This window comes from Anomaloglossus baeobatrachus, chromosome 1 (genome assembly GCF_048569485.1).
Source record: "Anomaloglossus baeobatrachus isolate aAnoBae1 chromosome 1, aAnoBae1.hap1, whole genome shotgun sequence".
In the NCBI taxonomy this organism is placed as follows: domain Eukaryota; kingdom Metazoa; phylum Chordata; class Amphibia; order Anura; family Aromobatidae; genus Anomaloglossus; species Anomaloglossus baeobatrachus.
In genome coordinates this window covers 62,984,431-63,012,197 of record NC_134353.1, presented here as the reverse complement: position 1 = coordinate 63,012,197, position 27,767 = coordinate 62,984,431, and the positions used below count along the sequence as shown (strand labels likewise).

Here is a 27,767-nt window from a genome sequence, read left to right as displayed (position 1 = left end):
TCTCCTTGACACACCAAATACTGAACGTGTCCACAAGGCCTTACAGATACTGAGGTAAAACCTCACCAAATACTGAACGTGTGTGCGTGGCCTAACAGATACTGAGGTAAAAACCTCACCAAATACTGAACGTGTGCACAAGACCTTACAGATACTGAGGTAAAAACCTCACCAAATACTGAACGTGTGCACGTGGCCTAACAGATACTGAGGTAAAAAACCTCACCAAATACTGAACGTGTGTGCATGGCCTAACAGATACTGAGGTAAAAACCTCACCAAATACTGAACGTGTGCACAAGACCTTACAGATACTGAGGTAAAAACCTCACCAAATACTGAACGTGTGCACAAGGCCTTACAGATACTGAGGTAAAAACCTCACCAAATACTGAACGTGTGCACATGGCCTAACAGATACTGAGGTAAAAAACCTCACCAAATACTGAACGTGTCCACAAGGCCTTACAGATACTGAGGTAAAACCTCACCAAATACTGAACGTGTGTGCGTGGCCTAACAGATACTGAGGTAAAAACCTCACCAAATACTGAACGTGCGCACAAGACCTTACAGATACTGAGGTAAAAACCTCACCAAATACTGAACGTGTGCACGTGGCCCAAGGCTACATGTTGATGGGTATTTGGTAAGTTTGTAATGTTGCAGATTTTCTGCACCTCTTAGGTTAATAAGGCTACATGCGCATGCTGCGGGTTCTGTCGCATTTTTGTCGCGTTTTTGGTGCAGTTTTGTTGTCAGAACTTTCTGACATTTGACTTCCCAGCAACGTTTATGAGAAGTCAGGGCAAAGCAAAACCAAGGCAAAACCATGCTAAAAAAAAGCAGCAAAAAGCATGCTAAAAAAAACCCAGCAAAAACACCCAGTGTGAACATAGCCTAAGTCCAAAGGTAAAATCTGCAAGTAAAACTCAGCGCCCCTTCTGGAGGAATTGACTCATTGCGGATTACAGACATGCACTACGGGTCAGTTTATGCGATGAATGAATTAACATCCCTCCTCTTTCAAAAACGCAGCAGTTTTCCATATCAGCAAGTGTTTATGCATGAGGTTTCTGGAATCTCATAGGTTTTGCTGCTACTGTAAAAAGCAGCTTTTTATTTGCAAAGAAAACAATGGGAAAAACGCAGCAAAAAAAAAAAGCAGCAAAAATGGAACATGTGAACATAGCCTAAGACGCTGCATTTTTTTGAGCACAGAAAATATTCAGCGTCAAAGAGTCATTGAGGGCATAACCCCACGCTATCTGGAGAAACAGGGGTTTTGGGGAGGGATCCGTCTCGCCCCAATCCTGAGGCTCTTCAGCTTGTTAGGAGTTGTGAGCCCAGCACATGATCTCAGTCAGGTGGTGACTCACATCCAGGAGAAGCTGCAGGGAGAGAAGGAGGAAGTTTTTCTCAGAGTTTCTAGTCACTGATAGATGAGGACGGGGGTCCAGGCGGAGGACATGCTCGTGTAGACATGAAGGCTACGCTGCAAACACTGCGCTGGAGGACCCCGGCTCTGTGCCTCCTGCTAGGTGAGTGCTGCCACCTTTAAATTCCATTTTATAATTTTTGCTTAAAACATGTTGGATATTGTATACAAAGATGTTTTGAGATTTTCAGTTATACTTTTGATTGCAGTCCTATGTAAAACTGCAGGCAACACATAACAATCTCAGCTCTGCTACATGAGTCTTTCGAGTTTCGTTGTCTCTAGATTTGCTGGATTTCTCCCGTCTTCTCTGTGCACGCGCAGATATTGTATTGGACAAACACTTGTCATATCGTATCTTTACACACGCTTAAAATTAAAAGCCATCGTTGATTGTCGGCACAGCCCCCCCCCATATAAACCGCAGAAGAGCTCTCAACAAGTCTGAAAAGTGTAAGACGGAAAATATTTTGTATTAAACACCCACCGATCAATACTACATGTAAATAAGTAATCTGCGCCGATTGACCTCCAATATCATCGTCTGATGCAACATTGAAACCATTCTGTATGAAGGGACCCCTCGCCTAGCGGCTTTGTAGCCTGTACCTCCCTCCAATTACTCTCCCTCTACACTAGTGGTGACCAAAGTTTTTTGTTTGTTTTTTTTAACCCAAGAGCCATGTTGGCAAATTATACTACTCCCAAAACCTGCAAAAATGTATTCCTATTTGTACTACTTCCAACGCTCACAAAAAGAGGGCATTCCTATTTGAACTACCCCCGACGCTCACAAAAAGGGGGCATTCCCGTTTGAACTACCCCCGACGCTCGCAAAAAGGGGGCATTCCCGTTTGTACTACCCCCGACGCTCACAAAAAGGGGGCATTCCCGTTTGTACTACCCCTGACGCTCACAAAAAGGGGGCATTCCCGTTTGTACTACCCCCGACGCTCGCAAAAAGGGGGCATTCCCGTTTGTACTACCCCCGACGCTCACAAAAAGGGGGCATTCCCGTTTGTACTACCCCCGACGCTCACAAAAAGGGGGCATTCCCGTTTGTACTACCCCCGACGCTCGCAAAAAGGGGGCATTCCCGTTTGTACTACCCCCGACGCTCACAAAAAGGGGGCATTCCCGTTTGTACTACCCCCGACGCTCACAAAAAGGGGGCATTCCCGTTTGTACTACCCCCGACGCTCATAAAAAGGGGGCATTCCCGTTTGTACTACCCCCGACGCTCACAAAAAGGGGGCATTCCCGTTTGTACTACCCCCGACGCTCACAAAAAGGGGGCATTCCTATTTGAAACTTCTCCGCACTAAATCTCATAAATGCATGATACTTCAAGTGTTTGTTTTTTTTCCCACTTCCACTATGGAGACTAGATGTTCCCTACTCCACAAATTAGCACTCCATGGAAAGGTGATGGAGGTGGCTACACATGGCTATCTACATGTAGTTTTACAGACATGAAAGCAGTCAAGCATTTCACATCCATCATAAAATATGATGGAGACAGAGAGGTGTCCCCTATGTTGGGAACAGGAGATGGCTTGGCGCCATACAGAGTGGGAGGGAGGTTTTGTACCCCAGCTTGAGTAGTTTCTCATGATTTTAATTCATGTACTTGTCGCGGGCGGAGGGGTGGGAACGCCGCTCGTCTGGGATCGCTGGCGCTCGGGTCCGGTGCTTCTGCTCCTCGGTGGCTCGAGCACGGGGCCGGACCCGGGGCTCGAGCAGCACCTCCTCGCTCACGAGTGAAAAGGGGAGGTTAGTGGTGGGATGTTTGGGGATGTCGGTCGTGACGCCACCCACGGTTTGTGGTGATAATGGGCACCACCGCTGCTGGTGACGGGGAATCCCGGGAGCGATGGCGGAGAGCAGCTGAAGTGTTGACCCCCTCCGTTGGTAGGGGCTGTTGGTCCCGGGGCCCCGGTTGGGATGTAGGGAGGAGGTATAGGTGCAGGTGCCAATGCGGGGAGGCAGCGTGGGCGCGGGTACAACATTGCGGTGCAGCGCGATGCCGGATTGCACTGTTGTACTCAATCAGACACAGAAGGACAGAGTCTCTGGTAAACCAAACGGCTGGATGGACGGGGCCCACAGCCGGCTGCGGTGTTCTTGTGGCACCCTGGACAAGCCAGGTCATCACAGGTACTACACCAACACATCCAACACCCCGGCTAGGCACACCGAAGCCAAACACAAAATCCTTGTTGCCTTCCTCCAGGAGCTGATGTCCACACCAGGGGTGGGCCAGGCGGTTGGCCCCGCCCACCGAGGAGTTCACAGTCCTGGAGGCAGGAAAAGGAAGTGAGTTCAGTAGAGAGTTGAGTTTGGAGTTGAGAGGAGTGAAGTGGTAGCAGAGGAGACTGAAGGCGTCCGGGTGTGTGGCCCGGACGGAACAGCAAGGTTGGCAGATGGTGGTGACCGTCTGCAGCAGAGGCTGATTAGAGTGAACCGTAAGGACCGTGGACGGGCGGTGGCCCGGCGGTACCGGATCGGAGAGCAAAGAGAAGCCAGCACCATCCGGCAGGGCTTACGGACCCCGACCAGGCTAGGAGTCGTCGTAAAATTGGTCAAATCCGTTAGCGAAGGGAACCTCCGGGGTTTCCCAGCAGTCAAGACCCGATTGAAGGCAACAGCTCACACCGTAACTGGAAACGCTGTCACTGCCAAGGCTACAGTTCCCAGGGCCAGAGCCTGCGGGTAAAAGGGGCTCCTTCAGCACCCATCCAAGCTGGGGAGCGGGTTACCGGTGGGAATCCATTGGAACCGTACGCACAACACAGGTGCAGGGAAAGGCAGTCACCATCAACCTGCCGGGAGAACAACCACAGCCGTCTGTGGGACCCGTCCATCCAGCCGTTTGTTTGACCAGAGACTCCGTGTGAATTACTGGCTGAGTGAGTACCACCGTGCCGTGCGGCACAGCGCTGCCCCCGCGACCCTGCACCTCACCAGGCCCCATAAGCCGCCTGCAACCATCCCTACCCCATCACCGGGCCCTGGGACAACCAACCCCCCTACCCACGGAGGGGAGAACCAACATCCAAGCTGCTCCCGGGATCCCCGTCCAGAGCAGTGGTGGTGTCACCAACCTCACCACAACCGTGGGTGGCGTCACGGACAATATCCCTAAACCAAATCACCCCCTTTCACTCACGGGCGAGGAACGCCGCTCGAGTCCCCGGGATCCGGCCCACCGCTCGAGCCACCACCGAGCAGCAGCAGCAGCCGGACCCGAGCAGTGGGTGAGCGCAGCGTCCCCTCCTCCGCCCGCGACATTCTCACTTTCCCCGGATGGGTTGATGGCGGCTGTCGTTTTCCTGCACCTGTGTAAGTGTATTTGACTCCTATGGCTTCCCACGGGTAGTCCGCTCCCCGGCGTGTACGTGTCGGGAGAGCCCGTTTTCCCACAGGCGCTGGCCCTTGGATCTCTGGCACTTATCCGGATGGGTTGGGCTGTTGCCTTCTGATGGGACTTAGGTGGGAATGAACCCCTGAAGTCCAGACCGCAATCAGATAATTCGACCTTTATGGCGGCTCCGAGCCTGGTCGGGGTTTGAGTAACCTTCCTTGGTGCTTGGCTTCATTCTGCTCCCCGGTTCGGTCCCACGGTTCCGCTGACCTACACCAACTCCTGCAGACGGCCACCACTGTCTGCCGACCTTGCTGAATATGCCTGGGCTCCAACCCAGACACCAACAGTTTCACTCCTCTCACTTTCACTGCCTACTCCGAACTCCACTGTCTTTTTCCCGCCTCCAGGCCTGTGAACTCCTCGGTGGGCAGGGCCAACTGCCTGGCTCCGCCCCACCTGGTGTGGACATCAGACCCGGGAGGGTGGCAACAAGGGTTTCTGTTTGACTGGTGTCACCTAACCAGGGGAGGGTGTGTGTGTGTGTTAGTGTACTGTGACCCCTGGGGGTCCAGGGCGTCACATACTCATGCACAGTTCAACATCTGGATGTTCAACACGTAATACTATATTTATACAGCAGCTACAGTTAGGTCCAGAAATATTTGGACAGTGACACAATTTTCGCGAGTTGGGCTCTGCATGCCACCACATTGGATTTGAAATGAAATCTCTACAACAGAATTCAAGTGCAGATTGTAACGTTTAATTTGAAGGTTTGAACAAAAATATCTGATAGAAATTGTAGGAATTGTACACATTTCTTTACAAACACTCCACATTTTAGGAGGTCAAAAGTAATTGGACAAATGAACCAAACCCAAACAAAATATTTTTATTTTCAATATTTTGTTGCGAATCCTTTGGAGGCAATCACTGCCTTAAGTCTGGAACCCATGGACATCACCAAACGCTGGGTTTCCTCCTTCTTAATGCTTTGCCCGGCCTTTACAGCCGCAGCCTTCAGGTCTTGCTTGTTTGTGGGTCTTTCCGTCTTAAGTCTGGATTTGAGCAAGTGAAATGCATGCTCAATTGGGTTAAGATCTGGTGATTGACTTGGCCATTGCAGAATGTTCCACTTTTTTGCACTCATGAACTCCTGGGTAGCTTTGGCTGTATGCTTGAGGTCATTGTCCATCTGTACTATGAAGCGCCGTCCGATCAACTTTGCGGCATTTGGCTGAATCTGGGCTGAAAGTATATCCCGGTACACTTCAGAATTCATCCGGCTACTCTTGTCTGCTGTTATGTCATCAATAAACACAAGTGACCCAGTGCCATTGAAAGCCATGCATGCCCATGCCATCACGTTGCCTCCACCATGTTTTACAGAGGATGTGGTGTGCCTTGGATCATGTGCCGTTCCCTTTCTTCTCCAAACTTTTTTTCTTCCCATCATTCTGGTACAGGTTGATCTTGGTCTCATCTGTCCATAGAATACTTTTCCAGAACTGAGCTGGCTTCATGAGGTGTTTTTCAGCAAATTTAACTCTGGCCTGTCTATTTTTGGAATTGATGAATGGTTTGCATCTAGATGTGAACCCTTTGTATTTACTTTCATGGAGTCTTCTCTTTACTGTTGACTTAGAGACAGATACACCTACTTCACTGAGAGTGTTCTGGACTTCAGTTGATGTTGTGAACGGGTTCTTCTTCACCAAAGAAAGTGTGCGGCGATCATCCACCACTGTTGTCATCCGTGGACGCCCAGGCCTTTTTGAGTTTCCAAGCTCACCAGTCAATTCCTTTTTTCTCAGAATGTACCCGACTGTTGATTTTGCTACTCCAAGCATGTCTGCTATCTCTCTGATAGATTTTTCTTTTTTTTCAGCCTCAGGATGTTCTGCTTCACCTCAATTGAGAGTTCCTTAGACCGCATGTTGTCTGGTCACAGCAACAGCTTCCAAATGCAAAACCACACACCTGTAATCAACCCCAGACCTTTTAACTACTTCATTGATTACAGGTTAAGGAGGGAGACGCCTTCAGAGTTAATTGCAGCCCTTAGAGTCCCTTGTCCAATTACTTTTGGTCCCTTTAAAAAGAGGAGGCTATGCATTACAGAGCTATGATTCCTAAACCCTTTCTCCGATTTGGATGTGAAAACTCTCATATTGCAGCTGGGAGTGTGCACTTTCAGCCCATATTATATATATAATTGTATTTCTGAACATGTTTTTGTAAACAGCTAAAATAACAAAACTTGTGTCACTGTCCAAATATTTCTGGACCTAACTGTATACCACCAAGATGAGCAATTGTGGTGGGCCTGCTCTCAGATTATAGGTCCATGATTAGACATTCCCTTAAATGAAACCATCCAGGACAAACTTCTACTGAGCCTCTCTAAAAAGAATCTGTCGGGGCCATTTTTCTATACAAACAAGTATTGCATCTGTATAGGTCCTAGTACAACTAGAAAAATGATACCTGTCTTGTAATAATCCGATGTGCCAGCGCTGAGAAATACAGCTTTGAAGTCACATGCAAATTAGCCAGGAAGTGCATTTGGGGCGTGTTAAATCATGCTGAGTACATAGACACGCCCACTGTGCACTTCAAGTCTAACTTGCATGTGGGTTCAAAGCTGAATTTCTCAGCGCTGGCACATCGGATTACTTCAAGACAGGTATCGTTTTTCTGGTTGCACCAGGACCTATACAGTTGTATCCTAAAGCTACTGAGTTAAAGTATAAGTTTACCAGGTATAGGGGCTGTACCCAATGACGCACTCAGCTCTGCTGTGCCTGAGACAAACACTGTGCTACATCCATTTATAGAATAGTTGTTGCATGCTTTCAGCGTCTGCATGTTACTTTATATAAATCGCTTGATTTAGACTAATAATAAATGACGTCTTGTCATCTTCTTCCTTCTCTCATTTCCTTGCTCTGGGATTCTTCCACAGCGTGGGCAGTCGTGTGCCAGCTCCCCACCACCATCACTCCCATAACCTCCACGACTGATGCCAACTGCACCACAGTAAATACCACGGACTGTGGGGCCTGCGCCCCCGGAACACATTCAGACAATGGTGAGTAAAGATATGTCGATTGAGGGGGGTCAGGACCCCCATCTTCATATATTTGAAGTGATAACGTCCTGTCCATCAGTGACCGCTGCAGCTAATCCGCGCCCCCTCGCAGTTGTAAAATACTTTGTTTATTGGGTCTGAGCTTTTTGTTTGATGCAAAATAGACCTGAAGATTTTCTATATTACGATGTTGTGTGTTTTGTTTTGTTTTTTGTATTTGAAGATCATTGAAAATGTTTTGTTCTGATTCTCCTTCTTAAGGAAATATGCTGTAGTTGGGGGAGGGTGTGTTTTTATTACTTTTTCTATTTATTTATATTTGCTGGTGGAGTGGGGAGGCAACATGTTGGAGGGGACTGGACCCTATGTGATATTAAAATGTGTTGGTTTACAATGGGGGCAGCATAGTGTGTGAGGAGGATCTTTGGGGCCATTAAAGGGGTACTAATCTCTGTGGGAACACTAAGGGGCTTCAGTAGAGACACTATTTTCGTGTGGGTGCACAAAAAGGACGGGACGAGTTAGGGATGCGGCCTAGCTGTCACTGTCCTGACCTACAGAGTGTTATGTATGCCTCTGTGACAGTCCTGGGAAGAGGAAACTGTGCCCGTCCATAAGGAGAGGAAAATTTCTGCTTTAGACCTGAGCCGCTCTTGTAGCGAGGCAAGAGAAGAGGCTTGGTGACACAGAGATGGCACCGCAGGGGAGGGCAAGGACAAACTGACCAATGAGGAGGCAGCAAAATGCAGTCACTAGGAGACAATGGGGAGTGTCCGTCCCCTGAGGGAGCAAACAAAAAGGCCGGAGGTGAACAGAGTTGTGACTCGGGTGATTGTAAGAAGGGTAAACAGTAAGGAATGAGCCTCCGAGTGAGTACAAGGCATGGTAAAGAAAGAGGGGGTGCCGCCGCCAGCAGAGCAAGCCGCCCAGAGCGTGGGCAATCCCTCGAGAGGATGTGACTACAGGATACAGCCAGTCTAAAGAGAGACTGGAAATCAGAAATTGTTGAAATGTTTAGGGAGCTTACGCTTAGTGAAATGTAGCAAAGTTAACACTAAGACCCCCTACTTCCACACTGCCCCGAGAAGAGGGTCCCCAGCCAGGGCCCATCCTGTACGTTATGTGAGTTATGTCCCACAGATCAGGAGGCTTCATACAATAATATAGAAGGTCAAAATGTTTTCATTGTGGTGTTCTCGGTGTAGGAAAATGCTGTTGATTTGTGTTATTTCCCCTTTTTTTTGTGGTCCTGTGACTCAGAAATATGTACATGACAGGATTAAAAAACAAAAAAACAAAACTATCAATAGCGCTCATTATAGAGAGTGGCCAGGGGGACTTTGAGGGGGGGAAAATGTAACTGTTGACTAAACGTGAAGATAATCTGATCCGTGTCCCCATGACTGCACTTCTGAGACCTCATTTAGACGTCCATGGAAATTTTTTTTTTTTATTGTACTAGAGAAAATGCAGTGTTTTTCATCAGTGTGCTGAAATAAGTCCTGGATATTTGGCTGGACACCGGTCCCCAATAAGTCTATGGGGACCAGAATCTGGTGGTAGAAGGTATTGGAGCAAGCACGTTATACTACGGCCGGTTTCAAACATCCGGGCATTTTGCCGCTTTGCCGGATCCGTCACACTCCAGTACAGTGCAATACAGTACAATGGCATCGCATGCTGTCATGTGACCGGAGCCTGCCGCGATGCCATTGTACTGTATTGCACTGTACTGGAGTGTGACTGATCCGGCAAAGCGGCAAAATGCCCGGATGTGTGAAACCGGCCTTGCTGAGTCTCCAGTACAGTTGTAACTACTTCCCGGCCGCTCATTCTACTTCCTGGGCCGCTCATTTATCTTCATGCATATGCACTGCTTTCCCCGCCCACCGGCAGTCCTTGAGTCTGTGATTGGTTGCAGTCAGACAGGGCCCACGGCCTATGTGACAGCGTGTCTGGTTGCAGCCAATCACAGACCTTGCCTGCGGGTCACTGTAGATTGGAGTAAAAATAAATAAAAATTGGTATAGGGTCCCCCTATATTACGATACCCAGCACAGATAAAGCATATGGCTACAGGCTGAAGCCCCCAGCCGTGTGCTTATCGTGGCTGTGTATCAAGAAACACAAGAGATATGAGAAGCCACATGCAGCTTTTTTTTTTTTTTTTTTCTTTCCAACTATTTAAATGGTATGAGGTCACATCAAACAGCAGGTGTATGCGACACCTCCACCAACATTGCAGGACCTACGACGACGTATCACAGATGCTTGTGCAAACGTGTCACCTACCATATTGCACAACGTGCAGCAAGATACAGTATGCTGTGCAGAGTCCAGAGGTGCATTGCAGCTGACAGGGGACACTTTGAGCATCAAAGTTAAATGAGCGCCATATGCGTGACCAGCATTCATTGTTTTGGGGGCTCATGGGTTTCATACCATAGCATGTTTGTATGGCAGGTGTCGATTCGTATTGAATTGATGATGCCCTACAATTTTTTTAATTCACTTTTTTTCTCTATCTCGTTCCGTTTTCGAGATAAAATTGCTTACTCCGTAATTTTCCACCAGGTGGCGCTATAGGTGGTTTCATTGCGTAACGCATGGCTACTTTACTATACCTAGACACCACTTCTATTCCTATAGCTGCCGCCGTTCTCAAGTTAATGGCGGTCGACAGGATATGGGTGGACACACTGTATATACATAGAAGCTGAAGTATTGGATTTGTTTGGGGTAGGCTCTTCACATCTTAGAGTTAGGGGCACAACAAGTAAACATCGGGTCTTGTGGTCGCCTTCAGTAGCAGAATGTCATTATTGAGAATACAGTTAGGGCATATTATGTGGCTAATGTACTGTACTTTATTAGCACTCTGACTTTCTTTTTAAAATTCCTTGTTTGAGTTTGAGCCCGAACACCCTGTCTTTGATACGAACCCTGAAATTTACCATCTGGGTTCGCTCATTCCTAATCAGGAGATATATAGAAATATCACCTCTCTTTATAGAATGAGCTGATGTTATGTACTCTAAGGATAGGATATCAAAGAATTGGGGAAACTCCTTTTAGGCTCCCCCCCTCAGTTATACAGATGATCCCAGAATGTATGTGTGACGCCCTGGGCAAGCCAGGGGTCACAGGTAATGACATCACCACACCCTACACCCCGGTTAGGTACACCTAAGCTAGACCAGAAATCCTTGTTGCCTTCCCCAGGGGCTGATGTCCACACCAGGGGGTGGAGCCAAGCGATTGGTCTCCACCCACCAAGGAGTTCACAGTCCTGGAGGAGGGAAAACACAGGCAGTTAAGAGGAAGCTAGGAAAGTGAGAGGAGAGAGAGAGTTTGGAGGAGGAAGTGGAAGGAGGAAAGGAGTGGAAGGAAGAAAAGTGACAGAAGTAGAGCCTGAAGTTGGTCCGGGTGTGTGCCCCGGACAGAGACAGCAAGGTTAGCAGACGGCGGTGACCGTCTGCAGTGGAGGCTGATCGGAGGTTGCCGAAAGGACCGTGGACGGGTGGTGGCCCGGCGGTACCGGAACGGTATACAAAGAAGCCAGCACCATTGGCAGGGGCCTTTCGGATCCCGGCAAGGCTAGGAGTCGCCGTGAATTTGCCAAATCCGTCAGTCAAGGGGACCTCTGAGTCTCCAAACAACTAAGTCCCGATTGAAGGCAACAGTCCAACCGTATGAGAGAGACACCGCCACCGCCAAGGCACCAGTTTCTCAGGGCCAGCGCCTGCGGGCAAAGAGGGGCTCCTCCGGCCCATATCCAAGTCAGGGAGCGGGTAACTGGTGGGAACCCATCGCTACCAACATTACACAAGGTGCAGGGAAAGAGATAGTCACCGTTAACTACCGGGGAAAAGCAACAGCAAACGGGGAAAAGCAACAGCAGCCATCCGTGGGAACCGTCTTTCCAGCCGTGTGTTTTACCGAGAACTGTGTCACCGTCTCAGGCTGAGTGAGTACCACCGTGCCGTACGGCACAGCGCTGCCCCCGCGACCCTGCACCTCACCAGGCCCCGCACCTGGCCTGCCATCCCTCATCCTCCACCCAATCACTGGGCCCCGGGACAACCAACCCCTACCCACGGAGGGGAGAACTAACAACTCTGCTGCTCCCTGTCACCGCTCCCGGGATCCCCATACAGAGCAGCGGTGGTGTCCACACAATCACCACAACCGTGGGTGGCGTCACGGACAATAAATCCCCAAAACCAAACCCCTTTTCACTCACGGGCGAGGAGCGCCGCTCGAGTCCCCGGGATCCGGCCCATCGCTCGAGCCACCGAGCAGCAGCGGCCGCAGCAGCAGCGGCAGCCGGACCCGAGCAGTGGGAGAGCGCGGCGTCCCCTCCTCCGCCCACGACATATGTTGAAGGTCTGGTTTAAAAAACTAATTCTTTCTGCTTTTTTTTTTGTCTCTTTCACATGGATCCTGTAATATAGAACGAATCCTTTCTCCTCCAGATACAGAATCTTGTTTCTGCTGCTCCAATGGCTTCTGTGTAAATTCATCAGATTGCACGCCTTGCTCATCAGGCTTTTACCAGCCACGGGGTGGTCAGGTGACGTGTCTCCCGTGTCCTCCTGGACTTTATACCAAGTAAGAAACCTTTTCAACTTTACAAAATGTAGCACAGAGGTTTTTTTATTTTGTTTTTTTTAAATATTTATTTCACATTTTCAACCAGGAATTAACAATCTTTAAAGCGGCTATCCAGAGTTAGGAAAGAAACATGGCAGCTTTCTTCCAGAAGCAGCGCCAGCTCTGATCATGGTGCATGTGTGTTATTGCTGTTCAGCCCCATTATAAAGTGAATGGATCTAAGCTAATACTACATACAACCCATGATCAGACGTGGCTCTGTTTTTAGAAGAAAGCGGACATTATTATCTAATCTAAATAATCTCTTTACATTGTAAATACGTATTTACAGTATTTTTTTTTTTAAATGTTTTAAAAGTTTCTGAATATACAGAAGATAAAACTTCTGAAGTTGCTCTGTTATTCCTCCTGGAAATTTAATTATGCATTACCATTAAATGTGTTTTCTCACATACTCCTACTATTAGCAATGAATGGACACCCTATCGACAAAGGTATGGGAACACCTAGTTGTCACTTTATTTATATATTTCCAGGAGGAATCACAGAGGAGATGTACCGTGAGTGTTTCTTCTGCAATTTGCTCCAGACTTGTTATATTATGGTGCATACATATATCAACTAAAACAGAGATCAGAAGAGCTGACAGGCCCCCTTTAAAGACAACCGGTCACCAGGTCAAAAGTGGACACGGTTTTGCTCTTTAATTCCTGCTGCTGCCCTGATTTTCCTCTTTCTTCTCTTTTTTTCCTCCTTTCTTCTCTTTTTTTTCCTCTTTCTTCTCTTTTTTTTTTTCCTCTTTCTTCTCTTTTTTTTTCCTCTTTCTTCTCTTTTTTTTTTTCCTCTTTCTTCTCTTTTTTTTTTCCTCTTTCTTCTCTTTTTTTGTTTCCTCTTTCTTCTCTTTTTTTTTTCCTCTTTCTTCTCTTTTTTTTTTCCTCTTTCTTCTCTTTTTTTTTCTTTCTTCTCTTTTTTTTTTCCTCTTTCTTCTCTTTTTTTTCCTCTTTCTTCTCTTTTTTTTCCTCTTTCTTCTCTTTTTTTTCCTCTTTCTTCTCTTTTTTTGTTTCCTCTTTCTTCTCTTTTTTTGTTTCCTTTCTTCTTTTTTTTTTTTTTCCTCCTTTCTTCTCTTTTTTTTTTTTTCCTCTTTCTTCTCTTTTTTTTTTTTTCCTCTTTCTTCTCTTTCCTTCCTGCACCTTTTTTACTTTGTGCAAATTTTGATGATCTTTACAAGGTGTGGATTCAAAGGACTCCTCGGGGGTGGGTCTATAGACTGCTCTTATTACACTGTGAGCTACGCCCACAAGCACCCCCCCCCAAAAAAATAGCACCAAATAAAAAGGCACATGTCTCTGAAACTGTATGGCAAAATTTGGCTAAAAAAATGAATACTTCAGGAGCAGTGAATATAATAAAACCAAAAACTACCCAGGATTAAAGGGTTGGTTTATCATGACAATCCCTTTTAGGAATGAAGTTGGCTTGTAATTGGCTGACTGGAGTAGACATGATTGATGAAATCCCCTGTGATTGCCAGGGTAAGATGCAGCCTGTACTTTTTCCCCACAGCGGCCACTACAGGAGAAATTAAGTATTACATTCCAATATTGGTTTTTGCTAGATGACCTGCATATAATCTTCTCCATCCAGTCACCAAGTATAAACTTTTTTTTACACAACTTCTTTGTATTTAGAGGATCTCTCTTTTTCATCATACAGCACTACGAGCAGTGTGCTATGCCAGTCTTGTCAACCTGGGTATTTTGCAAATGAGACTGCATCTGTATCTTGTATGCCGTGTGAAAAAGGTAAGATCTTATGTACATGCACTATTTTATACACACTAATGCCCTATTTATCAATTTAGTCTACATACCGTAATCTGAAATTTCCCCATAGGTGCAGTATTGAACAGAGCGCGCCAATGTGATCTGTAGCCTACACCTGAAACTGTACAGTAGACTAGCATATACCAGGAAAAAGTAACTGCCCCCTGTATTTACATACTATTCAACTAATTTGTCCAATATATGTACTAATGAACAGCAGAATTATGAATGCAGCTCCGGAGTACAATACAGAACATATACATACAGCTCAATATTTAAAGCCGGACAGAAAGTCAAATGATGATTCTCAAAGGACTCTGCCTGTTTATAAATCTTATTTAAATATGGCACACACAAAAAAAAACCCCAAAGCAATAGATCCCGTGACACTTCTGTCTTGTTTTCTGTGTTTTGTTTTCTAGGAGTCAGATGACTAGAAATATAAATATGTCTGTCTTGGGTGAAAATGAAAAATTTAAGGAAAATAGTCAAGAAAGACTATGATTGTATCACCGGAGGATACGAACTAAAAATGTCACTTAAAAAAAAAAAACCAAAACCCCAAAAACCATGTGATGTTGCTTTAATGAACAATATGCCACAGTCAGTTGTGTATGTGTGTGTGTGTGTGTGTATGTATATGTGTGTGTTTTGTGTGTATGTGTATGTGTATATATAATCTCTTGTGTGTCATGGCCATAAATAATGGCACCCTTTTGAAATTGTTCCAGCAAGTTACATTTCTCCCAGACAATTATTACAATTACACGTTTATGTCTTGTGTGTATTGGTACAAAAAAAAAAAAACCCAAACAAGAAAATAAGGGAAAAATTGGAAATAATTTCACACACAACCCCAAAAATTGGGCTGGACAAAAAAATTGTTGGCACCTTTAACTTAATATTTTGCTTCACACCCTTTTACCCTTTGGAATAAATAACTGCAATCCGTCACTTCCTATAACCGTCCACAAGCTCCTCTCCTCTCGGCTGGAATCTCGGACTCTTCTCTATAACCTGCTCCAGGTCTCTCATATTAGAAGGCGTCTTCTCTTCCAACAGCAATTTTAAGATCTCTCTACCGGTGTCAGAGATTTAGATCCGGACTCATTGCTGCCACATCAGAACTCTCCAGCACTTTGTTTCCATCCATTTCTGGGGCTTTTTGAAGTATGTTTGGGGTTATTGTCCTGCTGGAAGACCCATGACCTAGGATGCCACCCCAGCTTTCTGACACTGGGCTCTACATTGCCACCCAAAATCCATTGGTAATCTTCAGACTTCATGATGTCTTGCACACAGACAAAGGCCCACAGTGCCAGAAGCTGCAAAACAACCCAAAACATCTGTGACCTCCACTATATGTGACTGTAGGTACTGTGTTCTTTTCTTTGTAGACTTCATCCATTTTCAGTAAACAATACAATGTGTTTTACCAAAAAGCTCTTTCTTGGTCTCATCTGTCCATAAAATGCTTTCCCAGAAGGATTTTGGTTACTCACGTACATTTTGGCAGACTGCAGTCTAGCTTTGTGTCTCTGTGTCAGCAGTGGGGTCCTCCTGGGTCTCGTTCCATAGTGTTTCATTTCACACCAATGTGGACTGCTAGTTCGCGCTGACACTTATGCACCCGGAGCCTGCAGGACAGCTTGAATTTCTTTGGAATTTGGTTGGAGCGGCTTATCCATCATCCAGACTATCTTGCGTTACAACTTTTCAGCAATTTGTCTCTGCCATCCACATCCAGGGAGACTAGTTACAGTGCCATGGGTTGTAAACATTTTGATTTATTTTGTCCACCAAACAAAGTAACATCAAGATCTCTGGAGATTGGTGATAGTTTGGGGTTTGTTTTTTTTAACAATTTTGGTGCTCAAGTCCTCAGACAGTTATCTTCTTTCTGTTATTTGTGCTTTTACTGTTTCACAAATACACACAATGCAAAGAGTCAACTTCTCCCCTTTTTATCTGGCTTCAGGTGTGATTTTCATATTGCCCACACCTGTTATTTGCCACAAGTGAGTTTGAATGAGCATCACATGCTTGAAACAAAGTTTACTCATTCTGGAAAGGTGCCAACAACTTTGTCAGGCCCATTTTTTTGAGGGTTTTTTTAAACTATGTCCAATATGTGTGCATATATATTATTAATTTGTTTTTTTTGTGCACGTGCGTGTTGCTCCAATAAGTAAAGAGGAGAGCCAACACCAGGATGAGGGGGCTCCACACTCATTCTGCGGTAAAATCTTGTGTTTTGTAGTCCATCCCGGATGGGGGGTGCAACACTCTAGTCTTCAGGAAAGCATCCACCTCACCATAAGCCGGTCACCATTATAGATGTGGTGGAGCAACACCTCACACAGTGTCTTTTACAGCTAAACTAACCTAATTTAATTTGTTTGTCAACCTTTTATGATAGACATGGTCAATTACATCCAAGTCTGCTGCCGCTGTTTCTCGGGTACTTTATCTGGCCTGGGACCTAGTCATTAAGGTACCGGGCCTAAGCCTCCACTTCCCCTCCCTGTTCTTCTCTCCATGGCTACTTGTGTCCAATCGCAGCCTCGGACGGCTTATAGCCTCTCGACTTCTCTATGCCTGTTCCATGTAACTCTCTCTTGGGCACGTCCGTCTAGTCCCTGGACTCTTCTAAGCCCATAACGAGGTGAGCCGTAAGCTACGGACACTTGTAGAATACCTTTGGGTTCCCCGACGGGCCCAAGGTATAAAGCACTGTCTACACACCAGGAGCCCTACTGCATAAGTGATCTCTCTGGCCTGTCTCTACAGCCAACCCCCCCGGCCGTCTGTCACTCCTCCCACCTTTACTCTGAGTACGCAGGAAATACCTGCCACAACTAGACAGTAGAGTTGCTCAGACTGGCAAAAAACCTGGACTGGTGGATCACTGCTCAATTAAAAAGAAAAAACAAACCCCGATCTGCTCCGGAATCAGGTGCCCATATAAATCAATGAGGACCAGAATCGAGAGATTAAAAACGTTGGCGGAAGGATAGGGGGGTAGGAGCGCGTGCGGTGCACTCACCTGAGGCTGTGTCATGGCAGCAAACTCCTTCCGGGTCACGCTTTTCCCTTCAGGAGCCGACCATTCAATATTCACTGTTTTCCCGCCCACCGGCGTGTGTAATTGGTTGCATTTAGACACGCCCCCAGCCTGAGTGTCAGCTGACTGCAACCCATCAGAGGCGCCAGAATGGCCAGTGGGCGGGGAATGGAGTACAAGTGTCTGTGAGTCAGTATGGTGAGCGTGCGTGTAGACAAACACATGTGGCCCGCTCTTGTCATAAGAATGTGCGGCTGTGCTGGTGATGCGATGTCAGACTCCTGCGAGTCCCTCACAAGTGTGACTCTGGCCTGAGAGAAACCGCATGCGGTTTTTTTTTTTTTTAAATAAATAATTAAAAAAAAAAAAAAACCCCGATGTGCAGTCCTCCCTAATTTTCATCTCCAGCCAAGATAAAGCCAGCTGTGGGCTGGTATTCTCAGCCCACAGCCGTGCGGATCCGGACTTCTTCAGTCCGCTCAGCCCTACTAGACGGTTAATATTAATCATATTATCAACTTACTATAAAATAAACATTAGAAGTATATAATAAAGTACATTAAACACTCAGCCACCAGGTGGCGCCGACTGCTGCATTGCCAACGTGTATTCTCCAGCAGCAGCACTTATACATTCCATATTTACAGTACATTCAGTATAACATTCATCAGACATGCAAACACCATAGGAGTGGGGGTAAGTTGACCAACTCATGTGTGTGTGTGTGTGTGTATGTGTATGTATGTATGTATGTATGTATATATGTGTGTATATATATATATATATATATATATATATATATATATATATATATATATATATATATATATATATATATATATATATATATATATATATATAATATATATATATATATATATATATATATATATATATATATATATATACACACACATTATTATTAATATATATTATATATATTACTAATAATATATGTGTGTGTGTGTATATATATATAATATATATATATATATATATATATATATTATATATTATATATTATTATTATTATTGGCATTCTCTTGATGAGCTTCAAGAGGTAGTCACCGGAAATGGTTTTCCAACAGTCTTGAAGGAGTTCCCAGAGATGCTTAGCACTTGTTAGCCCTTTTGCCTTCACTCTGCGGTCCAGCTCACCCAAAACCATCTCGATTGGGTTCAGGTCTGGTGACTGTGGAGACCAGGTCATCTGGCTTAGCACCCCATCACTCTCCTTCTTAGTCAAATCTGGAGGTGTGTTTGGGGTCATTGTCCTGTTGAAAAATAAATGATGGTCCAAAGAAACGCAAACCGGATGGAATAGCACGCCGCTGCAAGATGCTGTGGTAGGAATGTTGGTTCTGTATGCCTTCAATTTTGAATAAATCCCCAACAGTGTCACCAGCAAAGCTCCCCCACACCATCACACCTCCTCCTCCATGCTTCACGGTGGGAACCAGGCATGTAGAGCCCATCCGTTCACCTTGTCTGCGTCGCACAAAGACACGGTGGTTGGATCCAAAGATCTCAAATTTGGACTCATCAGACCAAAGCACAGATTTCCACTGGTCTAATGTCCATTCCTTGTGTTCTTTAGCCCAAACAAGTCTCTTCTGCTTGTTTCCTGTCCTTAGCAGTGGTTTCCTAGCAGCTATTTTACCATGAAGGCCTGCTGCACAAAGTCTCCTCTTAACAGTTGCTCTAGAGATGTGTTTGCTGCTTGAACTCTGTGTGGCATTGACCTTTTCTCTAATCTGAGCTGCTGTTAACCTGCGATTTCTGAGGCTGGTGACTCGGATAAACCTATCCTCCGCAGCAGAGGTGACTCTTGGTCTTCCTTTCCTGGGGCGGTCCTCATGTGAGCCAGTGTCTTTGTAGCGTTTGATGGTTTTTGCCACTGCACTTGGGGACACTTTCAAAGTTTTCCCAATTTTTCGGACTGACTGACCTTCATTTCTTAAAGTAATGATGGCCACTCGTTTTTCTTTACTTAGCCGCTTTTTTCTTGCCATAATACAAATTCTAACAGTCTATTCAGTAGGACTATCAGCTGTGTATCCACCAGACTTCTGCACAACACAACTGATAGTCCCAACCCCATTTATAAGGCAAGAAATCCCACTTATTAAATCTGACAGGGCACACCTGTGAAGTGGAAACCATTTCCGGTGACTACCTCTTGAAGCTCATCAAGAGAATGCCAAGAGTGTGCAAAGCAGTAATCAAAGCAAAAGGTGGCTACTGTGAAGAACCTAGAATATAAGACCTATTTTCAGTTGTTTCACACTTTTGTTAAGTATTTCATTCCACATGTGTTAATTCATAGTTTTGATGCCTTCAATGTGAATCTACAATTTTTCATAGTCTTGAAAATAAAGAAAACTCTTTGAAGTATAAGGCGTCTGACAGCTACCAGGAAATGGAACATACGCAAATCCACAGGATCCCACAGTTCAGCACTATTTTTTTTTTATTTTTTTTATTTGAATATCATTAAAAAATATATAAAAAGTCAAAGTTGCATAAACAAACTAATGCGTTTCGATCAAACATGTTCTTAGTCAGGGTGTAAGTCTGCCTATAATATTGTTTGAAACGTGTAGGTCTAGTTTTACACCATTATGCTGTTTTGGATATTTTTTTTAAATATATTAAAGATTTATATAATTTTTATTTTGTTAAATGCTGGATTGCATGATTCTATGGTTTTTAGTTTTTTGTTTTTTTTCCTCACTTCTTGGTGTCTCAAACTGAACATGCACCAACAATTACAAGTTGTTGGAAAGTTTTTCCATGTTTCGATGCTACTTAAATGAGGCTGGTGTACTTATGTATTTTCAATATATCAGAAAACCTTTCTGAAAGTTTATGCTTATTCTCCACCCACCTACCTGAATGACGGCTCCTCAGTGTCCCTCCTCCCTGTTGTTGCTGATATCTCACTTCCTCGGTACAAACTGCAACTGTCAGTCAAGCTGGATGGGCGAAGTGTAAATAGACTTGGACTCACGACTGAGCTATTTCATTCTACTGTATAGATGGACTCAAAATGCTCATCTTAATTTGAGCATTATACAGTAATATTCTGAAATTTTTCAAAGTAATTACACCAGCATCATCAGGTCAAAAAGGTCTAATATAATGCTGTGGCACCAAATTTTAAAATCTAAACATCTCCTTGAAGCCGCATATACAGGATACTAATCAAAGTTGCAGGACAGGAACTGTAAGGTAAATTGATGATCACCCAGAAATAGAGGATAATGGGAAAGTTTCACAGGAGTGGTCAGCAATATGGTGAGAGAGAAAAAGTCAATGTTGTATATTAGCCAGTGTTCATCTTAGCTGGAAATCTATCATATAAAGGTGTGTGTGTGTCTCCACTAAAGGAATCCGAATGTCGCATTTACAATCATGAAATATTGCACAGACGCCCCCATGTGACTCAGGGAACGTCATAAACTGTTTTGACTGGAAAATGTAACCCTGCACTTTAGTTATTCTCCAAAAAAACCTGCCTCCATTAAAATGAATGGAGCTGTGAGCTAAAGGTTATTAATAAAAGCTGTGATTGGTTGCTATAGGGACAAAGGACATTCATAGTATAAGAAGCTTTTGTGTGAGGTAATAAGAGGTCAGTGGGGAAATGGATAGAAACAGACAGAGACAGACAGACAGACAGACATAGGCACAGACCGAGTAAGAGGCAGACAGGGAAAGAGATACAGACAGAGACAGGGGAAAAAGAGAGAGAGCGAGAGAGAGACAGAGCTAGACAATCAAAGAGGCAGTCAGAAACAGAAAGGGAAAGAGACCAGAGAAAGACAGGCAGGGAAAGACAGACACAGATGGACGGGGAAAGAGACGGACAGACTGGGAATGAGACGGTTACTATCCCGGGCAATGCCTGGGTACTACAGCTAGTGCTCTATAAAACTGACATGATAAAAATTCCTGTTGCCAGCCAGCAGCATCCTGACATTGAGCGCTAGAATGATTTCTCATTGTCTGTCTTTCTTTTTAAGGTCACTTTGCATCTGCACAGAATTCATTGCGGTGTGAACCCTGTCCGGAGGACACATTTTGCAAGTAATTTTACCTATTTTCTTTGTCTCTTTTTTTCGCTTTTAAATTTTGGCTTTTGTGAGAATTACAATGGTCATAGATGCAATTTATTTATGCTGGCTGAATAGTGTGTGTATGTGTGTGATATATAGATAAAAAAAAAATATATAATATATATATATTTTGTATTACACACACAGTGTGTGTGTATGTATGTGTATATATATATATATATATATATATATATATATATAGATATATATAGATATATATATATATATATATATATATATATATATATATATATATATATATATATATATATCTATATATATCTATATATATATATATATATATATAATACACACATATCTAGTGTAAACAGATTTAGAATGCAGTACATATAAAAAATATCTATATATCATATGTGAGAGATATATAGATATTTTTCATATGTACTGCATTCTAAATCTGTTTACACTAATATATATATATATATATATATATATTTTTATTACATACACAGTGTATATATACACACACACATTATATATATATATATATATATATATATATATATATTTTTTATTACATACACAGTGTATAGATACACACACATATATATATATATATATATATATATATATATATAATAATATTATATTACACAAATAATTAATAATGTATATGTGGTCACTTCCTGGTGGCTGGAGGACTCTCTCAATCCTTACAATGTAATTAAATTATTATTACCATCATGGTAGCTGATGACTGGGACCCCAATGGGGCTCTTAAGTGCCCCGTTTGCATGGCGCTATGGCAGCTGCTGAGCACCTCCACTGTATTGTCTATGGGACTGCTGGAGATTGCGGAGTACAGTACTCTGCTCTGTCAGTCTAATAGACAATGAATGTAGTGGCAAGTGCATATGTGTGGACAGTGCCCCGTTGTCAGGATTCTTGGGGTCCCAGATGATCACTTGTTAATGTGGGAATATCCTTTAAGTGTTATGGCTCCTTCATGGATTCCGTCACTTTAATAAAGAATGTCGCAGTTCCCTGAAGATAGCTGGATGCTCATTGGCCATTTAACTTTGTGTCCTTGGAGGCACTACAACCAATATTTTACGATCTATTTATTTTGTGTCTGCAGCACATCCTCATGTACCCACTGCATAACGTGCCCTGGTGGGCAGGAGTCTCTGGAGGTTGGCTCGGTAGAGTGCACCTTGTGTCATCCCGGTAAATACGCACTCGGGTGGATATTGATGCATCATTAATTATGGGGACATAACTCTACAGATCATGGTTTGCTTTTCTGTTTCATGGCCATCCATACATGTTTGATACACGATCTCACTGTCCTGTGAGGTCAACTGTCAGGGTGAGATTAAAGATTGGGCATGTTGGATTTCTACATGCCTGATCCTCTTTTCTTCTTCTTTTTTTTTTTTTTTCCTTGCAGTAAAAAAAAGCATTGATAGCCAGAGGAGTCTGGCACCAGCTTATTCCCCTTTGTATATTGAAATAGAGAGAGACACACACACACACACACACACACACACAATTGTTGGTTCCGCCTCGTTATGTGTGTGGACACCATTTAGGATGACTAATTTATATCTGAGAATAAGCCTGGTATCTTCCCCTGTACTATATATGTATTCCTCGCCTACTTAGTGTTGAAGTAATTCTCACTTCAATTAAAAGTTTCTAGGACTCATTGTATGGCATCGGTGAGAATTAGAGAAGTACACAGGCATGTGATTTCCAAAGCTCTCCAAATGATTTTAATGAGAATAATCTTTTTATAGTCTTCAGAAATATGGCCATATCATGCATAAATGTAGGCGTTTCTTACATGATAGAAAAAAGAATACATAACTGCATAGTAATGCAGACACTCCCAGCATCCACCCAGCTTAGTCAATCCTCCCCAAGCAGTTCTTTATCTAAGGCCGGGGTCACACTTGCGTGTGACTCGTGCGAGTATCGGATCGCACTGCCTGGACCGATCGCATCTCTCCTGACAGGAGCGGATCAGCATCCTAGAAATACATACAGCGGAGCCGCTCCTGGCAGAAGAGAAGGTGGCCGGTCCGTGCAGTGTGATCAGATTCTCGCACGAGTCATACGCATGTGTGACCCCGGCCTAAAGAGTGGACTCTCACCCCCTATAAACAGATTTGAAGATTTATTTTAACGCCTTCCTTACTTTAACACTAGGTATGTATAAAGAACATGGTGACGATCGCTGCAAGTATTGCCGTGATGGTGACTACCAGGTGAACTGGGGAGGAGAGCGCTGTGAAGGATGTCCTAAAGATCACTACTGTCCTGTAAGTATTTGGTCTTAAGGGGGAGAAGATCCAGTTTTCCGCTCACTATGGGCGTCATTATACTAGTTCCCCCCCCACCCCTCCCCCACCAGTGAATACTGTTGGGTTTTCTGTTAGATTCCCCCCCTTCCCCCCAAAAAAAACCCCCAGAATTCTGTAGGATGGAGTAATTCACTTTTGATGCTGAGTGTCTCCTTGGGCTGTCTGGCCTTTGTCCCAGTGTAGCAACCCAAATTAAGTCTGGTATAGTTTAGCCCAGGCCAGAGTATACACTGGGGATTAACTATACTAGGCCAAACTATACCCCGAGGTGTCAAATAGCCTAGGCCGAACTGTACCCCTCCAGGCCAGAATATACTCATCTAACGTGGAACCCGGGTATAGTCTGGACCAAGCCACGGTATATCCCAGGGGATAAGCCCTATACCCAGGGGTGTAAATTAGTTCACTGCTTACATTGAGCTGACAGTAGATGGCGCTGTCCCATGACTGCATAGTTAATGTTATATATTGTTACTTATGTATGTTTCTTTATGCTCCCAAACTTTGTCTGGTAAGTTTGGCGTAATGCTGTAAAAACTAAAAAAAAAAAGCTGAATACCCAATAAAATGTTATACAGTTAAGTAATTCTTGTGTATATCACTACTGATGGGGGAATAATATGGAAAGAGGGGTACATTTTGGCCTAGGCCAATTTATACCCCAGGAATATAATCTAGCCTAGGCCACTTTTACCCCCAGAAAAAAGGAGCCAGCATGATCTGAAATTGGCATGCATCATATAAAAAGTGCAAATTCACAGATTTATTCCAACTGTACTTATAATAAAAAAATGAGATTTTTAGCAAATAATCCATTTTTTGAGCCACCCCTGCCAACGTCACGGCAAATCTCAATAAGGGGGTCCTACTCTATATTATGTATTTCATGTGCCGTGCGGCCTCCTAGATAAAGCTAATTAAGCACCATACTTGGATCTGGTCCGCCTTTATCAATGGTTGCTGTCTGGCACTGGGAGGGTCAGTTCTGAGATAGTGCTGGTAGGTGTATAGCTTGCTCCACATGCTGGGACCTGGGCTGGCCTCTATCCACAATTGCCTCTTTTGCAACATAGAAGCGGCTATATACAGGTTACAGGTATGTGTGCTCCATCATGGTTCTGCTTTTAACTTCATCTAGGAGACCGCATGGCACATGAAATACAGAATATAGTGTAGGACCCCCCTATTGAGATTTGCCGTGGCGTTGGCAGGGGTGGCTCAAAGAATTGATCAATTATTTGCTAAAAATCTCATTTATATTACAGTACAGTTGGAATAAATCTGTGAATTTGCACTTTTTATGATGTATGCCATTTTCAGATCGTGCTGGCTCCCCTCTCTCTTTAACCACAGGTATAGTCTGGATGGACTATGGGTGTACTCTCGCCTGTTACACCAGTAGTGGTTTGTTTTTTTTATCTTGAAGTGTGGCTGACAATATACATGTGAATGGCCCCGTTGGGGCTTCCATAGTCATCCTGTTTCTCATGGATTCAGATGGAAACTTGATGCACTGCTCCGCATAAAGCACTTGATATATGAGGCCCTTGAGTTATGGAACTGTAATGGGGCACCCTTGGAAATCTGTAGACCTGGATCCGTAAAGAAGTATGTGGGAAACCGGACTTTGCACAGACTTTGATGTCTGGACTGGCCACAGTTCTCTAGAGCTAAACTCTGCAGCCTTATGGGCAAATATGAGGCTTCCCAATTCAGGTCGTAAGTCCATACTAGGGTCACGACACATTGATGTGTGAGTCTGGAAAAATGTCCCTTCTGGATTCTCTTGACCCATCTGGAAATTGTGGTCTCTATATGGCTGGTAAAATTGGGTATAGGATGGTGAAAAGAGTCTAAAAGTTACAACCAGAGGTTTTTGAGTGTAATGTGAACAAAAGGAAGCAAACGTGAAGTCATGTACATAGACTGTGGCTTCACTTTTGTATATAATTTCATAAGATGTCTTCTCTCGTGCGCAGAGTCCAGACGTTAACCCCATCATGTGTCCTGAAGATGCCTTCTGTCCTGCTGGAAGCAGTGAGCCAAGTTATTGTATGGAGACTTTCTTGCGTAAGGATGGAGAGTCCTGTCGACTGGCGCCTTTAACGATAGCGATACTTGTAGTTTGTGTACTTGGTGAGTTGCGTAATTATGATGCTTATTTTCTCTGTTCTGTTTCAAGAATGGAAGATGCCAGGCTTTTTTGGGGGACATCCTGGCCAGTTGGATGGCTTCAAATGCGTTCCTATTTGGGTTGAGTATAGCCTTTAGAACTCCAACCATCAAATGTCCAGAAGGCAACTACCAGTCGCCCATCTTGGCTTGAGCAGCCGACCATGTTACGTTAGTAGTTTTGGCTGTTCTATGGCTGATTGTTGGCTCAGTAGATATTCGGGGGATTGGGCTTGTTGAAAATGAGGTGTCTTCTGTTGGCTGAACACTTGACCAAAACGGCTTATGCGATGGTTATGACTTATTTTCTGTGGGTTTCTCTCTTCAGTAATACTTCTAGGCGTGATGTATATCGTTCGTAAACAGATGTCGGAGAAAAGACTGGTGATCGGTGTCAGCCCCAAGTCTCCTCTTCTACACCCAAAGAGATCTTCCAGTCCTATATACGGGATCACTTATGATGCAGAACCTGTGTACGCTGGATGGTAACATATGGGCGTCTACCCTCCATAATGTAAACCGTGCTCGCTGGATGGAGGCCTATTGGTGTGGACCTATGTGCCATTTGACGGTGACAGACGCGTGTTTCCACAGACTTGAAAGCACATTGTTGTTCATTTATGAGTACTTTACATCCTGTGAATAGTCTTTATTTAAGGTCCCCCCTTGTTCATAGTTCTATGTGGTGTATAGCACTGTTATTTATAGTTTTGTAAATTTATTTTTCCTTTTGTACATAAGACTTTACACTTGTTTTACAATCGTGGTTGTTGTTTTTTTTTTTTTTTTTTGTTCTACCACTTCACCCACCCAATTGGGTTATTCTGGATCTTCTCTTTATAGTTAAGTGCCATAGAAATAAGCCCTTGGTATTTTCATAGTTTGATTTAATGAAAAATGGAGAATTGTATTTTTTGGGGTGAAATAAAACACTTAATGCATTATTTATTTATCATGAAGTGGCAATAGATACTGGTCAGCAAAAGGTGGCTATAGTGTGCGAGTCGGCTATATTTCATTGTGATCTTGAAACACTGAGCCCAGTTTATGACTATTTTGCGGATGGTTTGTGCCCAGATCCCGGCTGGATATTCTGAACTCTTATTCACATGTCCAAATTGCTATTCTTAAGCCAAACGCAAGTGTAGCTGTAAAACACATTGGCCATGATCATCTGTTTTCATCAGAACTCTGGCATAAAACAATTGTGCAAAAAATGTTCTATACTTCATAGTTACAAAAATTTTATCAGTCAACTTCAACCTTTGAAAAAGTGGTTGGAAATTAGCAGAGAAGAGCATTGCTGGTATTAATTTACAAAAAAAACATGGAATAAATTACAAATATACTCTAGTCCCTGACCGGAGTATATACAGTGTTTCTTAGCCACTAGAATATGTACCAAAAACATTAAAGGGAACCTGTCAGGTGCAATATGCATCCAGACCCATGAGCAATTCTGGGTGCATACTGCGAATCCCTGCCCAACTGTCCCTGTATCTAGTAAAAAAGATCTTGGGAAAAGGTTTTCTAAAGATCCTTTGTGATATGCTAATGAGCGCAAGGACTAGTCACAAAGACGTTAGTTACTGCGCTCATTCCACCCACTCAGCATGTTGGCACACCCCTCTGGGTGTGCTAACACAATGCCCATTGTCCAGTGGTGACGTGCATACTTGTGTCCGTTGTCACTGGCCAGTACGCATGATAAGTCACTGCAATTCCGGTCATGCGTACCAGGTATCTCTGAAGC

At 44.1% G+C, this 27,767-nt stretch overlaps 1 protein-coding gene across 2 annotated transcripts; it reads left to right on the top strand.

The window, feature by feature from the left end:
- Positions 1 to 1,379: 1,379 nt before the first annotated feature.
- LOC142281415 (uncharacterized) lies at positions 1,380 to 27,388 on the top strand. 2 transcript variants are annotated; one of them, XM_075332865.1, is made up of 9 exons: positions 1,380 to 1,541; positions 7,771 to 7,896; positions 12,372 to 12,507; positions 14,224 to 14,312; positions 21,423 to 21,486; positions 22,615 to 22,703; positions 23,688 to 23,800; positions 25,822 to 25,978; positions 26,343 to 27,388. In XM_075332865.1, exons 1-9 carry the CDS (start codon positions 1,484 to 1,486, stop codon positions 26,501 to 26,503), a joined length of 993 nt encoding a protein of 330 aa, XP_075188980.1. In that variant the 5' UTR covers positions 1,380 to 1,483; the 3' UTR covers positions 26,504 to 27,388. The 2 variants fall into 2 exon arrangements, with proteins under 2 accessions (XP_075188980.1, XP_075188972.1); XM_075332857.1 differs by having other exon boundaries at positions 12,351 to 12,507.
- The last annotated feature ends 379 nt before the right edge of the window (positions 27,389 to 27,767 follow it).